This window comes from Pseudophryne corroboree, chromosome 5 (genome assembly GCF_028390025.1).
Source record: "Pseudophryne corroboree isolate aPseCor3 chromosome 5, aPseCor3.hap2, whole genome shotgun sequence".
NCBI classification, from domain to species: Eukaryota; Metazoa; Chordata; class Amphibia; order Anura; family Myobatrachidae; genus Pseudophryne; species Pseudophryne corroboree.
The window spans coordinates 800,249,850-800,270,045 of NC_086448.1; the positions used below are offsets into that span (position 1 = coordinate 800,249,850).

A 20,196-nucleotide genomic window follows, 5' to 3' on the forward strand; every position below is an offset into this window, starting at 1 on the left:
TTTCTGGACTGTGGCCCTCATTCCGAGTTGTTCGCTCGGTATTTTTCATTGCATCGCAGTGAAAATCCGCTTAGTACGCATGCGCAATGTTCGCACTGCGACTGCGCCAAGTAACTTTACTATGAAGAAAGTATTTTTACTCACGGCTTTTTCTTCGCTCCGGCGAACGTAATGTGATTGACAGGAAATGGGTGTTACTGGGCGGAAACACGGCGTTTCATGGGCGTGTGGCTGAAAACGCTACCGTTTCCGGAAAAAACGCAGGAGTGGCCGGAGAAACGGTGGGAGTGCCTGGGCGAACGCTGGGTGTGTTTGTGACGTCAACCAGGAACGACAAGCACTGAAATGATCGCACAGGCAGAGTAAGTCTGGAGCTACTCTGAAACTGCTAAGTAGTTAGTAATCGCAATATTGCGAATACATCGGTCGCAATTTTAAGAAGCTAAGATTCACTCCCAGTAGGCGGCGGCTTAGCGTGTGTAACTCTGCTAAATTCGCCTTGCGACCGATCAACTCGGAATGAGGGCCTGTGTCCAGAATCATCCCTAGGACCAGCAGACGTGTCGTCGGAACAACTGCGGTTTTGGAATATTTAGAATCCACCCGTGCTGTCGTAGAACTACTTGAGATAGTGCTACTCCGATCTCCAACTGTTCTCTGGACCTTGTTCTTATCAGGAGGTCGTCCATTTTCTTTGAAGACGAATCCTCATTTCGGTCATTACCTTGGTAAGGACCCGGGGTGCCTTGGACAATCCAACGGCATCGTCTGAAACTGATAGTGACAGTTCTGTACCACGAACCTGAGGTACCCTTGGTGAGAAAGGCAAATTTTTGGAACATGGAGGTAAGCATCCCTGATGTCCCGGGACACCATATAGTCCCCTTCTTCCCGGTTCGCTATCACTGCTCTGAGTGACTGCATCTGGATTTGAACCTTTTTAAGTGTTCAAATATTTCAGATTTAGAATAGGTCTCACCTAGCCTTCTGGCTTCAGTACCACCATATAGTGTGGAATAATACCCCTTTCCTTGTTGTAGGAGGGGTAATTTTATTATCACCTGCTGGGAATACAGCTTGTGAATTGTTTTCAATACTGCCTCCCTGTCGGAGGGAGACATTGGTACAGCAGACTACAGGAACCTGCGAGGGGGAAACGTCTCGACATTCCAATCTGTACCCCTTGGATACTACTTGTAGGATCCAGGGGTCCTGTACGGTCCCAGCGTCATGCTGAGAACTTGGTAGAAGCGGTGGAGGGCTTCTGTTCCTGGGAATGGGCTGCCTGCTGCAGTCTTCTTCCCTTTCCTCTATCCCTGGGCAGATATGACTCTTATAGGGACGAAAGGACTGAGGCTGAAAAGACGGGTGTCTTTTTCTGCAGAGATGTGACTTAGGGTAAAAAACGGTGGATTTTCCAGCAGTTGCCGTGGCCACCAGGTCCCATGGACCGACCCCAAATAATTCCTCCCCTTTATACGGCAATACATCTTTGTGCCGTTTGGAATCTGCATCACCTGACCACTGTCGTGTCCATAAACATCTTCTTGCAGATATGGACATCGCATTTACTCTTGATGCCAGAGTGCAAATATCCCTCTGCGCATCTCGCATATATAGAAATGCATCCTTTAAATGCTCTATAGTCAATAAAATACTGTCCCTGTCAAGGGTATCAATATTTTTAGTCAGGGAATCCGACCAAGCCACCTCAGCTCTGCACATCCAGGCTGAGGCGATCGCTGGTCGCAGTATAACACCAGCATGTGTGTGTATACTTTTTAGGATATTTTCCAGCCTCCTATCAGCTGGCTCCTTAAGTACGGCCCTATCTGTAGATGGTACCGCCACTTGTTCTGATAAGCATGTGAGCGCCTTATCCACCCTAAGGGGTGTTTCCCAACACGCCCTAACTTCTGGCGGGAAAGGGTATACCGCCAATAATTTTCTATCGGGGGAAACCCACGCATCATCACACACTTCATTTAATTTATCTGATTCAGGAAAAACTACAGGTAGTTTTTTCACATCCCACATAATACCCTTTTTTGTGGTACTTGTAGTATCAGAAATATGTAACACCTCCTTCATTGCCCTTAACGTGTGGCCCTAAAGGAAAATACGTTTGTTTCTTCACCGTCGACACTGAAATCAGTGTCCGTGTCTGGGTCTGTGTCGACCGACTGAGGTAAATGGGCGTTTTACAGCCCCTGACGGTGTTTGAGACGCCTGGACAGGTACTAATTTGTTCGCCGGCCGTCTCATGTCGTCAACCGGCTTGCAGCGTGTTGACATTATCACGTAATTCCATAAATAAGCCATCCATTCCAGTGTCTACTCCCTAGAGAGTGACATCACCATTACAGGCAATTTGCTCCGCCTCCTCACCAACATTTTCCTCATACATGTCGACACACACGTACTGACATACAGCACACACAGGGAATGCTCTGATAGAGGACAGGACCCACTAGCCCTTTGGGGAGACAGAGGGAGAGTTTGCCAGCACACACCAAAACGCTATAATTATACAGGGACAACCTTTATATAAGTGTTCCTCCCTTATAGCATTTTAATATATATTTATATCGCCAAATCAGTGCCCCCCCTCTCTGTTTTAACCCTGTTTCTGTAGTGCAGTGCAGGGGAGAGCATGGGAGCCTTCCCACCAGCATTTCTGTGAGGGAAAATGGCGCTGTGTGCTGAGGAGAATAGGCCCCGCCCCCTTTTCGGCGGGCTTCTTCTCCGGAGTCTGTGATATCTGGCAGGGGTTAAATACATCCATATAGCCTCAAGGGCTATATGTGATGTATTTTTCGCCATACAGGTATTATACATTGCTGCCCAGGGCGCCCCCCCCCGCGCCCTGCACCCTCCGTGACCGCTGTGTGAAGTGTGCTGACAACAATGGCGCACAGCTGCAGTGCTGTGCGCTACCTGATGAAGACTGAAAGTCTTCTGCCGCCTGGTTCCGGACCTCTTCAATCTTCAGCATCTGCAAGGGGGGTCGGCGGCGCGGCTCCGGGACGAACCCCAGGGCGAGACCTGTGTTCCGACTCCCTCTGGAGCTAATGGTGTCCAGTAGCCTAAGAAGCCAATCCATCCTGCACGCAGGTGAGTTCACTTCTCTCCCCTAAGTCCCTCGTAGCAGTGAGCCTGTTGCCAGCAGGACTCACTGAAAATAAAAAACCTAACAAACTTTTACTCTAAGCAGCTCTTTAGGAGAGCCACCTAGATTGCACCCTTCTCGGCCGGGCACAAAAACCTAACTGAGGCTTGGAGGAGGGTCATAGGGGGAGGAGCCAGTACACACCATGTGATCCTAAAAGCTTACTTTTTGTGCCCTGTCTCCTGCGGAGCCGCTATTCCCCATGGTCCTGACGGAGTCCCCAGCATCCACTAGGACGTTAGAGAAACAAAGCTTTAACTGCTCTCTGTGAATCGTTGCTGCAGGTCCGCAACACTCCACCTATATGTAATATCACAATGTATGACATCACATGGAGGTGGAGTGGTACAGCAGAATCTTTTTTTTTTTTTGGGGGGGGGGGGGCTCCATCTCTTTTGTCAGTACCAGGCCCCATATAATTTCTGATGGCTGGCCTGCAGATTACTATTCCCAATCGTAGTCCGCGTGAATGGTAGATTGTCATGTCGACATTTTGAGCCTGTTGACATTTCGTACCTGATGACCTTAGACACAGTCGACCTTTTACCTGTCGACCTTGTGACCATGTTGACCTATTGACTGTCTAACTAGATGCTGTCTATCCATTGACTGGAACCCCTTTTTTTTTCTCTACTGAACCAATACATGAATGAAGACTGAGGGGCTAATCTAGCGGTGGACGCAAAAGCGCTGGGAAGACGCAGGAAAATACGTATGTCACTAATAAAGTGCACTTATGTGTCAGGCAAACCGTACACGATATATGCTCAGTTTCACAGTAACATACTGGATGACATAACATGCATTTTATATTATAATACTAACACATATACATATTGTGGTGAGAAGGCTTGTGTCTCACCACAATTGCCCACATTTTTGTGGGATCAGCTTCCTTCAAGAGACAGGAAAACAAGACCTGCACATTCTGCACCTGCAGTAGTAATTTGGAACTCTGGATTGTACAGCTCCATGGGGAAAAACGGAAGTAAGGGTTTTCCAGCTCAGCCAGAGCCAGCAGGAAGTCAGAAGCAGGAGAGGAGTTTAAAACTCCCATAACCCACCACATGGGGCACTGATGCCTGTTAGAGGTCAGCAAGTAGGATGCAGTTTGTAGTGCCAGGGACTGTGGGCATGGTCTGTGCCAGGAGAGCATGGCAGACGGTGGCTGCAGGTCATTGCAGCAGAATGACTGTTGAGCACAGTATCTGCAGTGTCTGATGCCAGTAAAGACACTGTGATTTACCGGAAAACCTCCCTACCAAGTCCTTATTTCCAGTACCCGTTTTACATTACATAGCATCCACTCTTGTACAAAACTGATTATTACAGGAGGAACAAATATATGGGTTAGTTAGGGGTAAAAGCATCACAAAGTGGAGAAATACAGTACAAGTGTACAATGTGCCCATGCCAACCAATAAACTTCTTTGTGCCTATAATTTTGTAAAATACACTTTATAAATGCTAGAGAGACGCTCATTGGTTGCTATGGGCAACTTCACTTCTCCACTCTGTAGAAGGTTTGATACATTTTCCCCTTAGTACGAGAACGATGTCTACTGTATACTAAGGACATGATCAGGAAGAAGAATTATAATGTACAGTATTAGTATTACATAGATGCATACACTACAGGGAATGGCACATTACCTGATACACTGTTGCCTTGTATGTATACCCAGGGACAAGCTGAGGAAAGCAGAAATATATACATATCACATGGACATACACAGACATATCATACGCTGAATAAAACATCTGTAAATTACCTATTTATTACAGTGGTGCAAGTAGCAATGATCTGTTGTAGTCTATAGCAACCAATAAGTTATCACCATTCTACACTCTCATATACTATACAACTGTTATATACAATACCTGCTACACTCTCATATACATCTCTTACACACAATACCTGCTACACTCTCATATACATACACCCGTTACACACAATACCTGCCACACTCTCATATACACCCGTTACACACAATACCTGCTACACTCTCATATACACCCATTACACACAATACCTGCTACACTCTCATATACACCTGATACACACAATACCTGCTACATTCTCATATACGCCTGTTACACACAATACCTGCTACACTCTCATATACACCCGTTACACACAATACCTGCTAAACTCTCATATACGCCTGTTACACACAATACCTGCTACACTCTTATATACACCTGTTACACACAATACCTGCTACACTCTCGTATACGCCTGTTATGCACAATACCTGCTACACTCTCATATGTGCCTGTTACACACAATACCTGCTACACTCTCATATACGCCTGTTACACACAATACCTGCTACACTCTCATATACACCCGTTACACACAATACCTGCTACACTCTCATATATGCCTGTTACACACAATACCTGCTAAACTCTCATATACGCCTGTTACGCACAATACCTGCTACACTCTTATATACACCTGTTACACACAATACCTGCTACACTCTCATATACGCCTGTTACACACAATACCTGCTACACTCTCATATACGCCTGTTACACACAATACCTGCTACACTCTCATATGCCTGTTACACACAATATGTGCTACACTCTTAAAAACAACTGTTACACACAATACCTGCTACACTCTCATATACGCCTGTTACACACAATACCTGCTACACTCTCATATACGCCTGTTACACACAATACCTGCTACACTCTCATATATGCCTGTTACACACAATACCTGCTACACTCTCATGTACGCCTGTTACAAACAATACCTGCTACACTCTCATATATGCCTGTTACACACAATACGTGCTACACTCTCATATACACCTGTTACACACAATAGACAAGTCGACAAAATATACGGAACCCAACACAAATACAACTGTTTAATGGATATTAGAAGTCACCTAGGAAATCTGTGACCTGAATAAAAGCCCTTAGACAACTCTAGTAATATCCTTATCATGGGGGCGGGTATATTATTTCATATCTACTAAATGTCTTACAGTTGTTCTAAAGGAATAAGCACAAGAGAGAAATTGGCACAAACTTGCTGTCGCCGTCTCGCAGACAAAAGTGATCAGTTCATCTTCTATTTTCTTGAAAGAATCAAAGTCATCGACAAAGATGACGTGTCTCTTGCTGGGCTTGCTGCCGATGTTCACGAGCTCGTTGTAGTCAGCGTCCGCCACTCCAATAGCAAAGATGCTGACGCCTGAGAGGAAGAGAGTCACTGGGTAAGTCAGTCACCTTTATATGGTTACAGCCAATAGGATGCATGCTATCACTCGGACTCTTCTGTTCATGAAAGGTGGGGTAGGGATGGGGAGATTATTGTTTATTGCAGATTCAAGACTTTACTAAGAGCCTTCAACACAGGGGGAGGTGCACCAACCCATGGAAAGATCTAAAGTGGAGATCTTGCCCAAAGGAACCAGCTTCGAACTGTCATTTCATAAACTGTTCTAGAGCAGTGGTTCTCAAACTCGGTCCTTAGGATCCCACATGGTTCACGTTTTCCATGTCACCCAGCAGCTGCACTGTGTATCACCAACTGTCGCATTTTCAAAATGTACAGGTGACCTGCACAACATGACCCGTGTGTGGTCCTGAGGACCGAGTTTGAGAACCTGTGTTCTAGACAAATGACAGATTGGTTGCTCTGGAAGACTTTTCCACTGTATCTCTCTCCAAGGCTTGGTACATCTCCCCCTTAAAGTTATTAAGTTACATACATTGGATCAAAGTCATGAAGAGCACTGGATGTACCTCGCAGAACACCTTGGTTTTGGACAGTCGCCTAATAGATGGTGGCTTATTACCCTGTAGTCTCTAGAGATGCCCCCACAAAGTTGAATGGCACTTAAATTTGAGAAGAGGGGGGAAATTTGAAGAGGTGCCCTGCATTACCTGACTCTTGTTACATTACACTTCTGTGGTTTCCTTTTAAAATGCTGCTCGATTTATCTTAATTTGTAACTTAAATTAGACTTGAGAGTGAGGGGGTCATAGGGGTGTTCCCACTCGTGTGTGTTCTGAGCTTTGAATAGGGAAAATTGAGGCTATAAATGTGCTTCTCCGCTGCAGTGCATTTATAAGATATTATTATTAATTATTTATTAATACATTATAAAATGAGACCGTCTCTACGCTAGCTCAGGGCTGGTGGAAAATATAAATATTTTTGTTTGTTATGAAAATGCCTGTGCAGCATTTCGCAATCAGTGCACCAACAAATGTGCCCTCTCCACAACCTGAAATCTAATAATTAGCTGCTTCACAAAAGGCACACTGGTGCAATTACCATCTTCACCCCACCCAACTCCTAATTTCACCCGCTGCAACATTTTCAGCAATGAAATGCCTCCATCTGGCTCATGTACATTGGTAGAATGAATCTAAGCATAGTGTTCACTCTAGGCTGTTTTAGCAGGGCGCCGCGCCCTGCCCGTTTTTTAGCAGGCAAAACCCGCCCTGCCCCTTTTGCGGCGCCCTGCTAGAACAGCCGCCCGCTTCCTGCCCTCCCGGCGTGTATAGATGCCGTGCGCATGCGCGCGGCATCCATTCACGCATTGGGAGAGAGCTGGGGGAAGCCCAGCACCAACGGAGGTGCTGGGCACGACCCCAACAGTGACGTCGCCGGCCACAGACGCTCTCTACAGTAGCGTTTGTGGGCCGCACCGCCCTCTAAAATGACGTAGTCGTGGCCACGCCCCCTAATTTGCGTGTCCGCGCCCCCGTTTCGCGCGCGAGCACATGTGCCACCGGAGTACGGCGCCATGCCCCTTTTCACTCCTAGAGTGAACACTATAAGTACACCTGCAGAAATCAAAACGCGTAGTACCACCAAAGGGGATTTTATATCTGGGCAGTTCGGCGCGTTGTTAAGCGAGTCCTAGAATAGGCAGTCGTTTTGTGGGCTGAACCAATAAGAATGAGGATGTAGCCTCTATTTTCACTATTGACGCCTCTACTTCACAGTTAATTAATGGGTCGAGTGACTTGTGCCTTAGAGATATAATTTGTTTCTAGGGAATGATCACAAAAAATGGCTATTTGTAGGTAACATGGTTTTTAAAGAACTAAAAAGATGAAAAGGGCTGTGACACATTTCAATATAAAAAAAAAAAAAAAAAGTATACACGGTCACAAAGGACACAGGGGGTGATTCAGATCTGATCGCAGATGTACTAAATTTAGCACATCTATGATCAGTTATTCAGACATGCGGGCGGACACCCAACACATGGTTAGTCCACCCCGCATGTCTGGCCCTACCCCCCAGCATGGGTGCAAAAGCATTGCAGGGTGGCGATACTTTTGCATCCACCGAGTAGCTCCCTGCCTGCGCTGGCAGGCGGCTACCCACCGTGTTACAGGTGTGACATAACATAGCCGCTGCGGCCTGCCCCCTGCAATGGTCCGGACATGCCTGCCATTCTAACGCCATTGGCACGCCCCCTCCCGCCCCGCGACTGCCTCTGCCTGTCAACCAGGCAGAGGCGATCTCAGCCCTGAGATGCTTTCGCATCTCGCTGGGCTTCATGGGGTGCGCACGTGCAGTGCACCCGATATGCGAGCGCACTCCCCAAAGGGCTTCAGATGGCGATTGCGGCCGCTGCGGCGATCCAGTCTGAATGACCCCCACAGTCTCATACAGTTTACATTAGCTTTTTGTCATAGCTGTGACTTGAATTTTCTTTTTCTTTTTTTACCATTAGCAACTTAATGTTATAACCTAACTCTTTGTTTTTTTTTTATTGCTTTCTCTACTGCATTTTTTTCTGCTGGAGTGTCAGGGCCTTAGCAGAATCTTAAATAGCATAGCTGCTTGGGAGATAATTAGTCATAGACTTATCTTCCTCTCCTGCCACTCCCATTTACCAAAACCTGTACTGGCTCCCATTCCCCTACAGAGTCCTCTTCAGCCTCACATACAAGGCCCTCTCTCTAACTCCACTGCACCATACATCTCCAACCTCATCTCCCTACATACTCCCTCCTGACCATCGACTCTCCTGTACCCTGGTCACTGCATCCCATGCGCAATTCCAAGATTTCACCTGTCACTGGAATGACCTCCCGCGCTCTATTAGACTGTCCTCGACCTTGCAAAGCCTCAAACAGGCACTGAAAACCCACCTGTTCATCTGAGTGTACCCCTCCACCACATAACCCGTGTCGAGGTCAATCTCCCCACCCCCTACCTCGTGCCTTGGTCATCTCTATTCTGCTTGCTTTCTGCCCTCTAGCCCCTGCCCATGATTGCGCCTCACGTTACCTGTTTGTCTCCCCTTTTCCCCTAGATTGTAAGCTCCTCAGAGCAGGACCCTTCTCTCACACTTCTACTACAGCCTACTACTCAGCGACCGTCTAACCCGCATCTCCTCTCGCTCATAGCTGTTCATCTCTCCCAATGGCTGCCTGCCCCTAGTAGTGCGCTGTTTACTCATTCGCTTACCTAACATCCCAGCTATATTGTGCACGGCGATTTGTGGTGCTAATTGTCACTTGTTCTCCATTTTAGCTTTGGTTACTTTAATGTAATGTCGTGTTTACTTTCCAATGTATTATTCTAATGTGTACCGTATATAGCGCCTAATTCAGACCTGATCGGTAGGCTGCATTTTTGTGCAGCCAGCAATCAGGTCTGAACTGCGCATGCGTATGAAACATAGAATTTGACAGCAAGTAAGAACCACTTGGCCCATCCAGTCTGCCCCTTTTTTTTTTATCCTTTAGGTAATCTCAACCCTTTTTGAACCTTAATTCTTTGTAAGGATATTCATATGTCTATCCCAAGCATGTTTAAATTGCTCTACAGTCTTAGCCTCTACCACCTCTGATGGGAGGCTATTCCACTTATCCACTACCCTTTCTGTGAAGTAATTTTTCCTTCAATTTCACCTGAACCTCCCCCCCTCCAGTTTCAGTGTATGTCCTCGAGTTCTAATACTTCTTTTCCTTTGAAGAATGTTTCTCTCCTGAACTTTGTTAAGACCCTTGATATATTTGAAAGTTTCTATCATGTCCCCCCTTTCCCTTCTCTCCTCCAAACTATTCATGTTAAGATCTTTTAGCCGGGTACGTTTTGTGATGTAGGCCATGCACCATTTTAGTTGCCCTTCTTTGTACACTCTCTAATGTATTTATATCCTTCTGGAGATAGGGTCTCCAGAACTGGACACAGTATTCCAGATGAAGCCGTACCAATGACCTATACAGTGGCATTATCACTTCTTTTTTCCTGCTACTGATTCCTCTCCCTATGCAACCAGGCATCTGACTTGCCTTTCTCATTGCTTTGTTGCATTGCTTTCCTGCTTTTAAGTCACTTGAAACAGTGACTCCTAAATCCCTTTCCTCCTCAGTAGTTTCCATTATAGTACCCTTGATACTGTATTTAGCCTTTGGATTTTTGAGACCCAAGTGCATGATTTTGCATTTTTTTTGTATTAAATTGAAGTTGCCACGTTCTTGACCATTTTTCAAGCCTAGCTAGGTCATCAATCATTTGTTTTACCCCTCATTTTGTGTCTACCCTGTTGAATATCTTTGTATCATCTGCAAAAAGGCATACTTTCCCTTCAATACCATTTGCAATGTCACCAACAAAGATATTAAAGAGAACTGGTCTGAGTACAGATCCCTGGGGTACTCCACTGGTAACATTTCCCTCCATAGATTGCACTCCATTTACTACAGCTGTCTGTTTCCTATCCTGCAACCAGGTTCTTATCCATTTAACTATTTTATAATCCACCCCCACGCTTTCAAGTTTATTTAGCAGTCTGCGATGTGGGATAGTGTCAAATGCCTTACTAAAGTCTAGATATGCTACATCTACAGCTCCCCCTTGATCTATTATTTTCATTACAGAGTCAAAAAAGTCAATAAGATTTGTTTGGCATGATCTGCCACCAGTAAATCCATGCTGTTTTGGATCCTGTAAGTTGTTAGATTTACGATATTCCACAACTCTTTCTTTTAATAGTTTTTCCATTACTTTCCCTACTACTGATGTAAGGCTTACTGGTCTGTAGTTACTTGCTTCTTCCTTGCTTCCACTTTTGTACAATGGAACTACATTTGCTCTTTTCCAGTGTTCTGGAATGGCACCTGTATTTAGTGACTGGTTAAATAATTCTGTTAAAGGTGTAACCAGCACATCTATTAGCTCTTTGAGTATCTGTGGGTGTATCCCATCTGGCCCCATTGATTTATCCACTTGTAGTTTTGAAAGTTCAGTTAGGACCTTCTCCTCTGTAAATGTACTTTCATCTCCCTTATTTTTATGAATGTCCTTGCAACTTAACTGTGGCCCCTTTCCTTCTCCTTCTGTAGTAAATACTGAGCAAAAATAATTATTTAGGTGATCTGCTATTGCCTTGTCTCCCTCCACCAAATGCTCATTCTCTGTCTTAAGTCTTATTATTCCTCCATTTGATTTTCTCCTTTCATTTTATACTTTAAAAAAGTTTTGCCCCCTTTATCTACTGACTGGGCCATTTTCTCCTCAGCTTCTGTCTTTGCACGCTTGATCACTTTCTTAGCATCCTTCCGTCTGTCAAGATACAGCTCTTTGTCATTATTATTTTGAGTCTGTTTGTATTTCTTAAATGCCATCTTTTTTGCTTTCACACTAGTTGATACTTCTTTTGTGAACCACACTGGCTTCCTTTTCCTGGTGCTTTTCCTAACCCTTTTGATACAAAGGTCTGTTGCCCTTAGTATTGCACTTTTCAGTTTTTCCCACCTCTCCTGCACCCCTTCCAAGTTCCTCCAGTCCGCAAATGAATCACTTAAACTCCCCATTTTTGCACCGTATGCACCGCAATGCTCAGGTACGTCGGTCTGCAGCGACGGGGATCGCCGGGCAGCGACGGGATGGTGTGAGTAAAGAGATCGCACGGGTGATCGCAAGGTGACTGACAGGAAGAGGCCATTTGTGGGTGGCAACTGACCTTTTTTAAGGAGTGTCCGGAGAAACGCAGGAGGGACCAGGCATTTGAAGGGAGGGTTTGTGACGTCAGCTTCGGCCCTGATCAGCGCACTGGAAGAGTAAGTCCTGGGCTGTGCAGAGACGTGCAGCTCTCCTGCACATGCCATCGCACCCCTGCACAGTGATTTACCCCTCCTCCTGTAGGCGGTGACTACCTGATCGCAGGGATGCAAAAAATGCACCCTCGCGATCAGGTCTGAATTAGGCCCATACAGCGCTGTGAACCACTTTTGGGGGAGGAGGAGGAGGAAGAAGAAGACGAAGAAGAAGAAGAAGAAGAAGAAGAAGAAGAGGAATAGGAAGACGGAGAGGAAGAGGAGGAGGAAGAAGAAGAAGAAGAGGAGGAGGAAGGAGAAGAAGAAGAAGAAGAAGAAGAAGAAGAAGAAGAAGAAGAGGAGGAGGAAGGAGAAGAAGAAGAGGAAGAGTAAGAAGGAGAGGAAGAGGAGGAAGAAGAAGAAGATTATCTACCATCAATTTAAAACAGCCAATTTCTAAAACAAAGTGTTGTGACAGACAGCATGCAGCCCCGTTATCCAAAAGCGCTGCTAGCAAATTCATAATGGTGAAGATGAGAGCTGGAGCATATTATTGTACAATAACTGGGTGTGTTTAGTGCCCTATAAACATCAAACACTCACTAACGAGGTTGGAGATACTGATGTTTTGGGTTAAACAGACCGTGATCCCATCACACACGGTCTCGCTGTCTCAGTTCCACAAATGTTATTGTTCTCATAAAAGCAGCTTTATATTAATGTTTTCACAGCTCATTCCAAGTTTCTATTTTTACTACTAAATAATTTCAGACCTCACTGTAAGCGCTGCCGGACTACATCTGACAGTACTGTTGTTATTAATTTACCCCGTCAGTGAGTCAGAATAACATCTGTCCTGATGATATCAGCCAAACACAAAGCTACGTATTTATGCTAACCGTAGGGTCAGACTGTTGAAGATTTTTAACGTTGCATATTAGGCCTAATTCAGACCTGTTCGCTCGCTAGGGGTTTGTTGCAGTCCTGCGTTCGCATAGTCGCCGCCCATAGGGGAGTGTATTTTCGCTTTGCAAGTGTGCAAACGCATGTGTAGCCAAGCTGTACAAACAGATCTTGTGCAGTCTCTGCGCAGCCCAGGAGTTACTCAGCCGCTGCGATCACTTCTGCCTGTCCGGGACCGAAACTGACATCAGGAACCTTCCCTGCAAACGCTTGGACACGCCCGCTTTTTTCCAACCACTCGCAGAAAACGGTCAGTTACCACCCACAAACGCCTTCTTCCTGTCAATCTCCTTGCGAACGCCCGTGCGAATGGATTCTTCGCACAAACCCATTGCTGATCGGCGATCTGCATTGTACTCGTGCAACGCACCTGCACATTGCGGTGCATGCACAGTTTAGACCTGATCGCAGGCTGTACGAAAACGCAGCCTAGCGATCAGGTCTGAAGTAAGCCCATTACCCTAAGATTTACCAACATTCTCCCTCCACAGTGTATTGTCTGCGGAACTGTGGTAGCTGGTACCTGTGATAGCTGTCACTGGGTAGGCAGAGAGGGAGAGATTACATGCTCCCATTATGATCCGGGGATGCGTTAATGACTGGAACGGTCCGGACTATACGGGGAGGCTGGGATCTTTCCCTCTCAGCCTCCCTGGTGACGGCTGTTACAGACACCCCTGAGACAGCACACCCCCTGGACAGGGACAAACACTACAAGCTCCAGAATGGCAGAATTTGTTGCAGGGAGCCAGTCCGGCGTTCCGAGATCCAGACCGTTCCAGTTTTATGTAATCCCCATAGCCCGAGTGGGTCGGGGTTTTGTCTATAATTGTTCACTGTCACCCAAGTCACTGGGATTTATATTGGTGTCTCCAGCGAATTTCTTTCAGGCTTTGCAGTCGGTGCCCTTCACCTCCGGCCGCCTCCTTCTCCCTGCTCATCATGTGACATATTCATATACAGACACAGAAAAGCAAAACAATGCAGCATTTTTATGTGAACGGGAAAGGTGGAATTCCCCAATTCTGATCCTGTGTTTCCCCCCCAGGTATGGATATTAGTGTGTGTGAGACTACAACGGGCTTAGTTCCTTTCACAGGTCACAGACAGGAACTCATCACTGAAAGGTACTTTCTTCAATACTTGAAGATCAGCCAGTACATCTTTAAGTGCCAACTGTGGGAACATACTTGTAGCAATGTATTCCCACTAAACCTTGGACTTCAGGGCTCTAGAAATCTGGTTTCCAGCTAAGTAAACCTTTCCAGGTGTACTAACGATGTCTGTGCTGCTTTAGCTGGAGCACATGAGAAGAGAGGGCCAAGAGTCACAAAACCCACAACCTTGTTTAGAACAGTTGTATGCAGCGGGCGGCTCTTTCTGTTATCCCCCTTACAGACATAAGCCAAAACCTCGGTTTCTTGCGGTTGACAGTCCCTGGCCCGCAACCCTGCAACCGACCATGGCTATTTCCAGGACTTGCAACCCGTGTCAGCTTGTGTGTGACAGGTATAACCCGGGTCTTCTTGACCCGGGTCATGCCTAGAAGAAATTCATTAGCAGGAACAGTAGCGCTTGGAGATGACATCATATCCGAGTGTCCACTGCTAGACAGAAAACCCAATCACTGGAAGACCCAGGTCCAGTGTAAAGGGTAACGACCCGGGTAATCACCCATGTGTGAACGAGGGGGTGAGGACAGAAAACCCCGGCTTCAACCTGTGCTCAGTGTCACGGGTCCAAGCCGGGTTAAAGAGGTGTTTAAGGGGCCTATTTATTAACATTATTTTTACTAAAATAATGTGAAAAAGGGTATTTTCACACCTTTTCACATTGTTTTAGTATCACTGAATGTATTAAAGGGCATTTTTTTTATACCCCCCCCCCCCCTTCCCTTCCCCCTCTGACACCTTCCGGAAGCTGCTGCTGATGGGTAATAATCCTCTCACAGTACTACAGATTGTGGTTGTGGCCTGGAATCTCTATTTCTGCTCTGCATTATTTTCAGTAATACTATTTCACAACAGGTCAGATGCCAATGAGATACGATCCTTTTTGTATTCTTTTTAGGAATGATGATAATCAGATCAGTGTTTAATTAAGCTGCTGGTCACCTCGGCGCAACGGCGCTCATCTTTTCTATGTTTAACACACACGATCCAAGAGAAAGGTAGAGCAGAAGACCGAAGCGGATATTAATGAGACCGGCAGAACCTACTGCAGACTGATGGTCAGTAACCGACCAGCAAGTCAATTTTTTATGTTTACTGAAAAAAACCACTAATATGATACTATCTAAAAATATTTCCTTAATGAAATAAACATCATACCTTCCAACTGCAGCACAGTGGCGGTCTTGACTGCTTCATCCTGGGAACGCCCGTCGGTAATCACCACCAACACCCTTGGGACGCCTCTCCTCATGCCCGATTCCAGGGTAAATAAGTCATCTTTAACATGCTTCAGTGCCCGGCCTGTTACACACGCCGGTGGAAAATAGCGCAATTATATTATAATTCTTCTCTTCTTCCCAACAAAGCACAAATGTATTCCACACATAACAAATGCCATAGCGTAACAGAAGCAAACGTAGTTCAGACTTCTGTACTTATATAAATATTATATTATATATATATTATATATATTTTCCAGCCCTCTGTTATACAACTAAAAAGCTATCAAACCAACATAAGGCAAAAGGTGTTATCAGCGAAACGCGTAACAGTGACTTTTACATGAGATGTTTCATTTTGTTTTTATTGTTTTACATTCCATTCTATATTTTACTATTTTATGTTTTATACTATGCGATACTACAAAGGTTTTTCTAGTTCATAATGTCTGCTGCTATGAGGACGTTTCTCTGTGACAATTCCCTTTGTCTAGACTTTCCTGAGAGAGGACAAATTTGGATTATCCCTCAAATCCCATTCGGAATTGTCTAATAAAGATAATTCATTACAGTATACCGGATGGGCATTCCTGTTTTTCGCATAGCACACACTAAGGGGATATTTATCAAACATTTTACAGCACCAGTGGAGATTTCCCATTGCAGCCAATCAGATTCTAGCTGTCATTTTAAAGAATGTACTGGAAAAATGACAGCTAGAATCTGCTTGGTTGCTATGGATGATTTTTCGCTTTGCTCTCATTAGAAGGTATGATTCATTTCCTCCTTAATGAGTCAAGATTTAGTCTATCCTTAAGGCCCGTTCCTGCCGTTCTCTTGAACAGCCGATATATCGCGGGTCCGTCGGCCAGTGTGTACGGCTGATACGACTGTGAACTCCGTCATTCACAGACATATCGCGTCGGCCCAGCAGCACAGCCGACAGCCAATATATCTCTTCCGATATATAGGCGCGTCGCTGCGTGTGTACGGGCGGTCGGCCAACCGCCCATACACGTGCTGCGGCGGCCGGCCAACCGCCCATAAACGTGCTGCGGCGGCCGGCGGTGATTGACAGCTGAACTGGGTGGGCGTGTGTACATGCCCACCCAGTTCATGACGTCAGTTCCCGATGGATCGGGCAGTGTGTATGCTCAACACACTGCCCGATCCGTCCATAGATATATCTGCAGATCAATTGATCGGCAGATATATCTTCCAGTGTGTACCCACCTTTAGTGAGTCAAGATTTAGTCTATCAGTCAAGTCTACACAACTGTGTTAAACATCGATATTTCTCCTCAAGAGGTTTGTTACATAAATTAGTATGGTTTATCAGCGTCGGAGAGCCTAATATTTCTGCATCTATTGTGTAACAGAGTTAGGGAGAGATTTATCAAATCTCGTAGAGAGATGAAGTGAAGACGTTGCCCGTAGCAATGAATCAGCTTATTATTTGTCATTTACAGGCTGTGGCAGTTAGAAGCTCAGTAGTTGCTTTACCGCTTTATCTCTCTCACCAAGATTTGATAATACTCTCCCTCAGACATCAGGTGACTGACGCACTAGAACTCCCCTGATTGTCCAATCACCTCCCACTGGCCACAGTGAGTCGGCAAGGCCAATATGACTGGTGCTGTCAATCAACATGGGGTGGGGAATAATGATGTGAGGAGCTCGGTCCCGCCCCATCAGCAACATATATATATATATATATATATATATATGTGTTAGAAACCCTCACACCAGTGGCGTCACTATGAAGGTGCAGGTGATGACACCAAAATACCGACTTCTCTACAGTGACAGGAGCCGGGTGCTGCAGTGTGACATTCTCCTGCAGCACCCGGCTCCCGGTCTAGGTGGGCAGCCCAGCATCCTGGAGTGATGCAGTTGGGAGCTTTCTGTGAAGCCACACCCCTACCAGTGAGGCTGTGCCTCCAGATTGAGGGCTTCCCGCAAAGTCATGCCCCCTTTTCTGACACGCGCACCAGAGAGGAGTGCACACTGGGTGTCATCAGTCCCAGTGATGCCTCTGCCCCAACTACAATTCCTGCATTTGCAGGTAATAATTAATAATATTTCCTATTAGATACTGTCAGTGACATGAAATCTGCACTAGCAACAAGGAAACTGCTTTACTGGCCATGACGCTGGGGGCTATTTTGTGCAGCTAAGTTTCCTGTCTCCATGTCTTGCACAGCTGTGCCCAAATGCCGGGGAACTGTGAGTTAGGGTGTTGTTGCTTGTGACCAGTCCTCTCACTCATATATGCCCCTCTGCTACCACTGAAAGACTATGGGGTCTATTTACTAAGTCTTGGATGGAGGTAAAGTGGACGGAGATAAAGTACCAGCCAATCAGTTCCTAACTGCCATGTCACAGGCTGGGTTTGAAAAATGACAGTTAGGAGCTGATTGGCTGGTACTTTATCTCCGTCCAAAGCTTAGTAAATAGACCCCCATGAACTGTATTGGTGCAGCTCCGGTATAGTCAGGGGGAAAAGAGTTGCAAGTTGCAGCTCCCGGGGATATGACTAGGGGGCGCTGTAGGAAAATATTTTCCTAGGTGGCTGTGCAGAGCATTCATACTTTACATTAATAACGACTTGAATTATCCTTATACATTAGCGTTTTTGGCTCTAAGTTGCAGTGGATGAGTTTGGATAAACAAGCTCAATAATTGTTGACATAAAAGTCACTGAATGCTCTGCTGAGTCTACGCTACATTACAAAATAGCTCTGCAACAGCATAATGTCAGCCAAGATATGCAGAGCTAAGTGTTTGGAAGCAAAATAAACATTTTATTAAGTTCCAAGTTTTATTACGCTGACCTAAGCATATTTCCTTATCTCGATGGAAACGAGCCTGATAGAAACAGATAGGAGATGCCAGCGGACAGAAGACATACCTGTTTTGGTGTTCCCTCCTTTGTATGATATACTCCGTATTGCAGCCAGAAGGGTCTCCTTGCTCTTATACGAGTTTAGCTTAAATTCCGACCTTGCGTCATCACTGTATTGGGCAATTGCAACCTGAAAGGAATACTTGCTATTAATCCAGTTTAAGCATTCAGGGGACTATATATTAAGCTATATTTGAAAACCCCTCCCCCTTGAGCAGAGTGTGGGGTCATACAGCATTGGTTGCCATGGGCAACATCTCCACTGGCTCACTTCTCCACTGCTCTCTTTTCACTGCTTCCTGAATAGAACCCTGAGTCACAAGATGGCTCCGCATGTGCTCAGTAGTACCCTCGGCGGACATCTTGGTACAGGCAATGAAGCCTGGAGTCTGTGCAGTAGTGCACTCCTCTTTGAAAAATTTTCATTTCTATATTTTGCCACTCATGAGCCTCCAGACGCCACTGCTGAGCTACATAGCTACATAGGCGAGACGTAAGTGATCTTACTTGTGTGCCATCAGGACCAATCTCATCCAGGGCTCCTGCCGTGCTGTATAGGAAACGGGTGACTTTGTGAAAGTTGTCATCTCCGATACTCCAGGACCCGTCCACAAGAAACACCAGGTCTGCCTTAGCTGATTTGCACACTAGCGGGTGAAAATGGTTATAAACTAAATTATTATCATTTTTATTGAACTGTATATGCTGTCAAAGTCAGAAAAATATCTCTATGCACACTACCATATTTGCACCTCACACAGGTCCGTGCTGCGCGTGCGTACGCTCTCCCGTACGTGCACATACTCACAGTCGCGGGCACCCGCAGGCGCACGGTATGCGTATTTACGGTAGAGTTTATGTGATCGTAGCGTGCGACTCAATCGTTACACATTTCCACTATATAATGTAATTTGTAGATCATGGTCCCTTTGATAGATTCTGAAAGTTTGGTTAATATAGAATGTTCGTGAACAGAGAAATCCCTCTTTGTTTGATACGAAGGGTCAGACAGGAGTAATACAGTGGCGTTTAGTACCCATCGGAAGAGTATTTAATTAGCAATATTCCGGTGTTGGTTTGAAGCGGATTAATCGCTCGTGCGAATAGTTATGGACATAAGAAGTTTATGAACATTTACTGTATTTGCACTTACTTATCCATGCGGCGGGAAACCCAGTTTCCCTCCCACCTGAGCTGTTGGAAATAGTCACGGCCCACCTGTATGAATCAACCTATGACCTTTTGTTATAATGCGAGGAGGAATTCCTGTGTCCAATGAACAATGAGATTGTAGGGACCATTGAATTGCATTGTGTGTGGGGCATAAATAGACAGGCCGATCACATCCAGCTCTCACTCTTTAACGGTTATCATTGCTGAAAATCGGGAGCTGGATGTCCAGAGGCGCATGCGATCGTTTCCTTTGTGCGTAAGTTTTTCTCCGCAACTATATTGATCTTCTTGTTATTGTGGGCCAATTTCTCTCTCTCTCTCTTCTCCTCTTTCTCTCTTATTTTCCCTTAAATAGTAATTGTATTATATTTCCTGTGTAGTTATCTGGTTAGGTAGTCTATGTTATATTGTAGTGTATGATTTGTATTTGTATTAATTCTTTTGCAAGTATATCGTTCATAATATATATATATTAGGCGTTGGACCCTAAGCCCAGGTATCTGTGTATTTCTTATAGTGTTAAGTATTCTCAGAGCGTCGGTGACGCTCAAACAG

General features: G+C 45.4%; 1 protein-coding gene across 1 annotated transcript in view; it reads right to left on the reverse strand.

The window, feature by feature from the left end:
• COL14A1 (collagen type XIV alpha 1 chain) overlaps window positions 1-20,196 on the reverse strand; it is a 258,070-nt gene that overhangs the window by 69,135 nt on the left and 168,739 nt on the right. The window contains exons 26-30 of the mRNA XM_063924450.1: window positions 18,976-19,115; window positions 18,475-18,598; window positions 15,502-15,645; window positions 6,222-6,386; window positions 4,823-4,861 (exon numbers count right to left, since the gene is read on the reverse strand). Coding sequence (XP_063780520.1) covers window positions 4,823-4,861; window positions 6,222-6,386; window positions 15,502-15,645; window positions 18,475-18,598; window positions 18,976-19,115 — 612 coding nt within the window. The remainder of the gene's footprint in view (window positions 1-4,822; window positions 4,862-6,221; window positions 6,387-15,501; window positions 15,646-18,474; window positions 18,599-18,975; window positions 19,116-20,196) is intronic.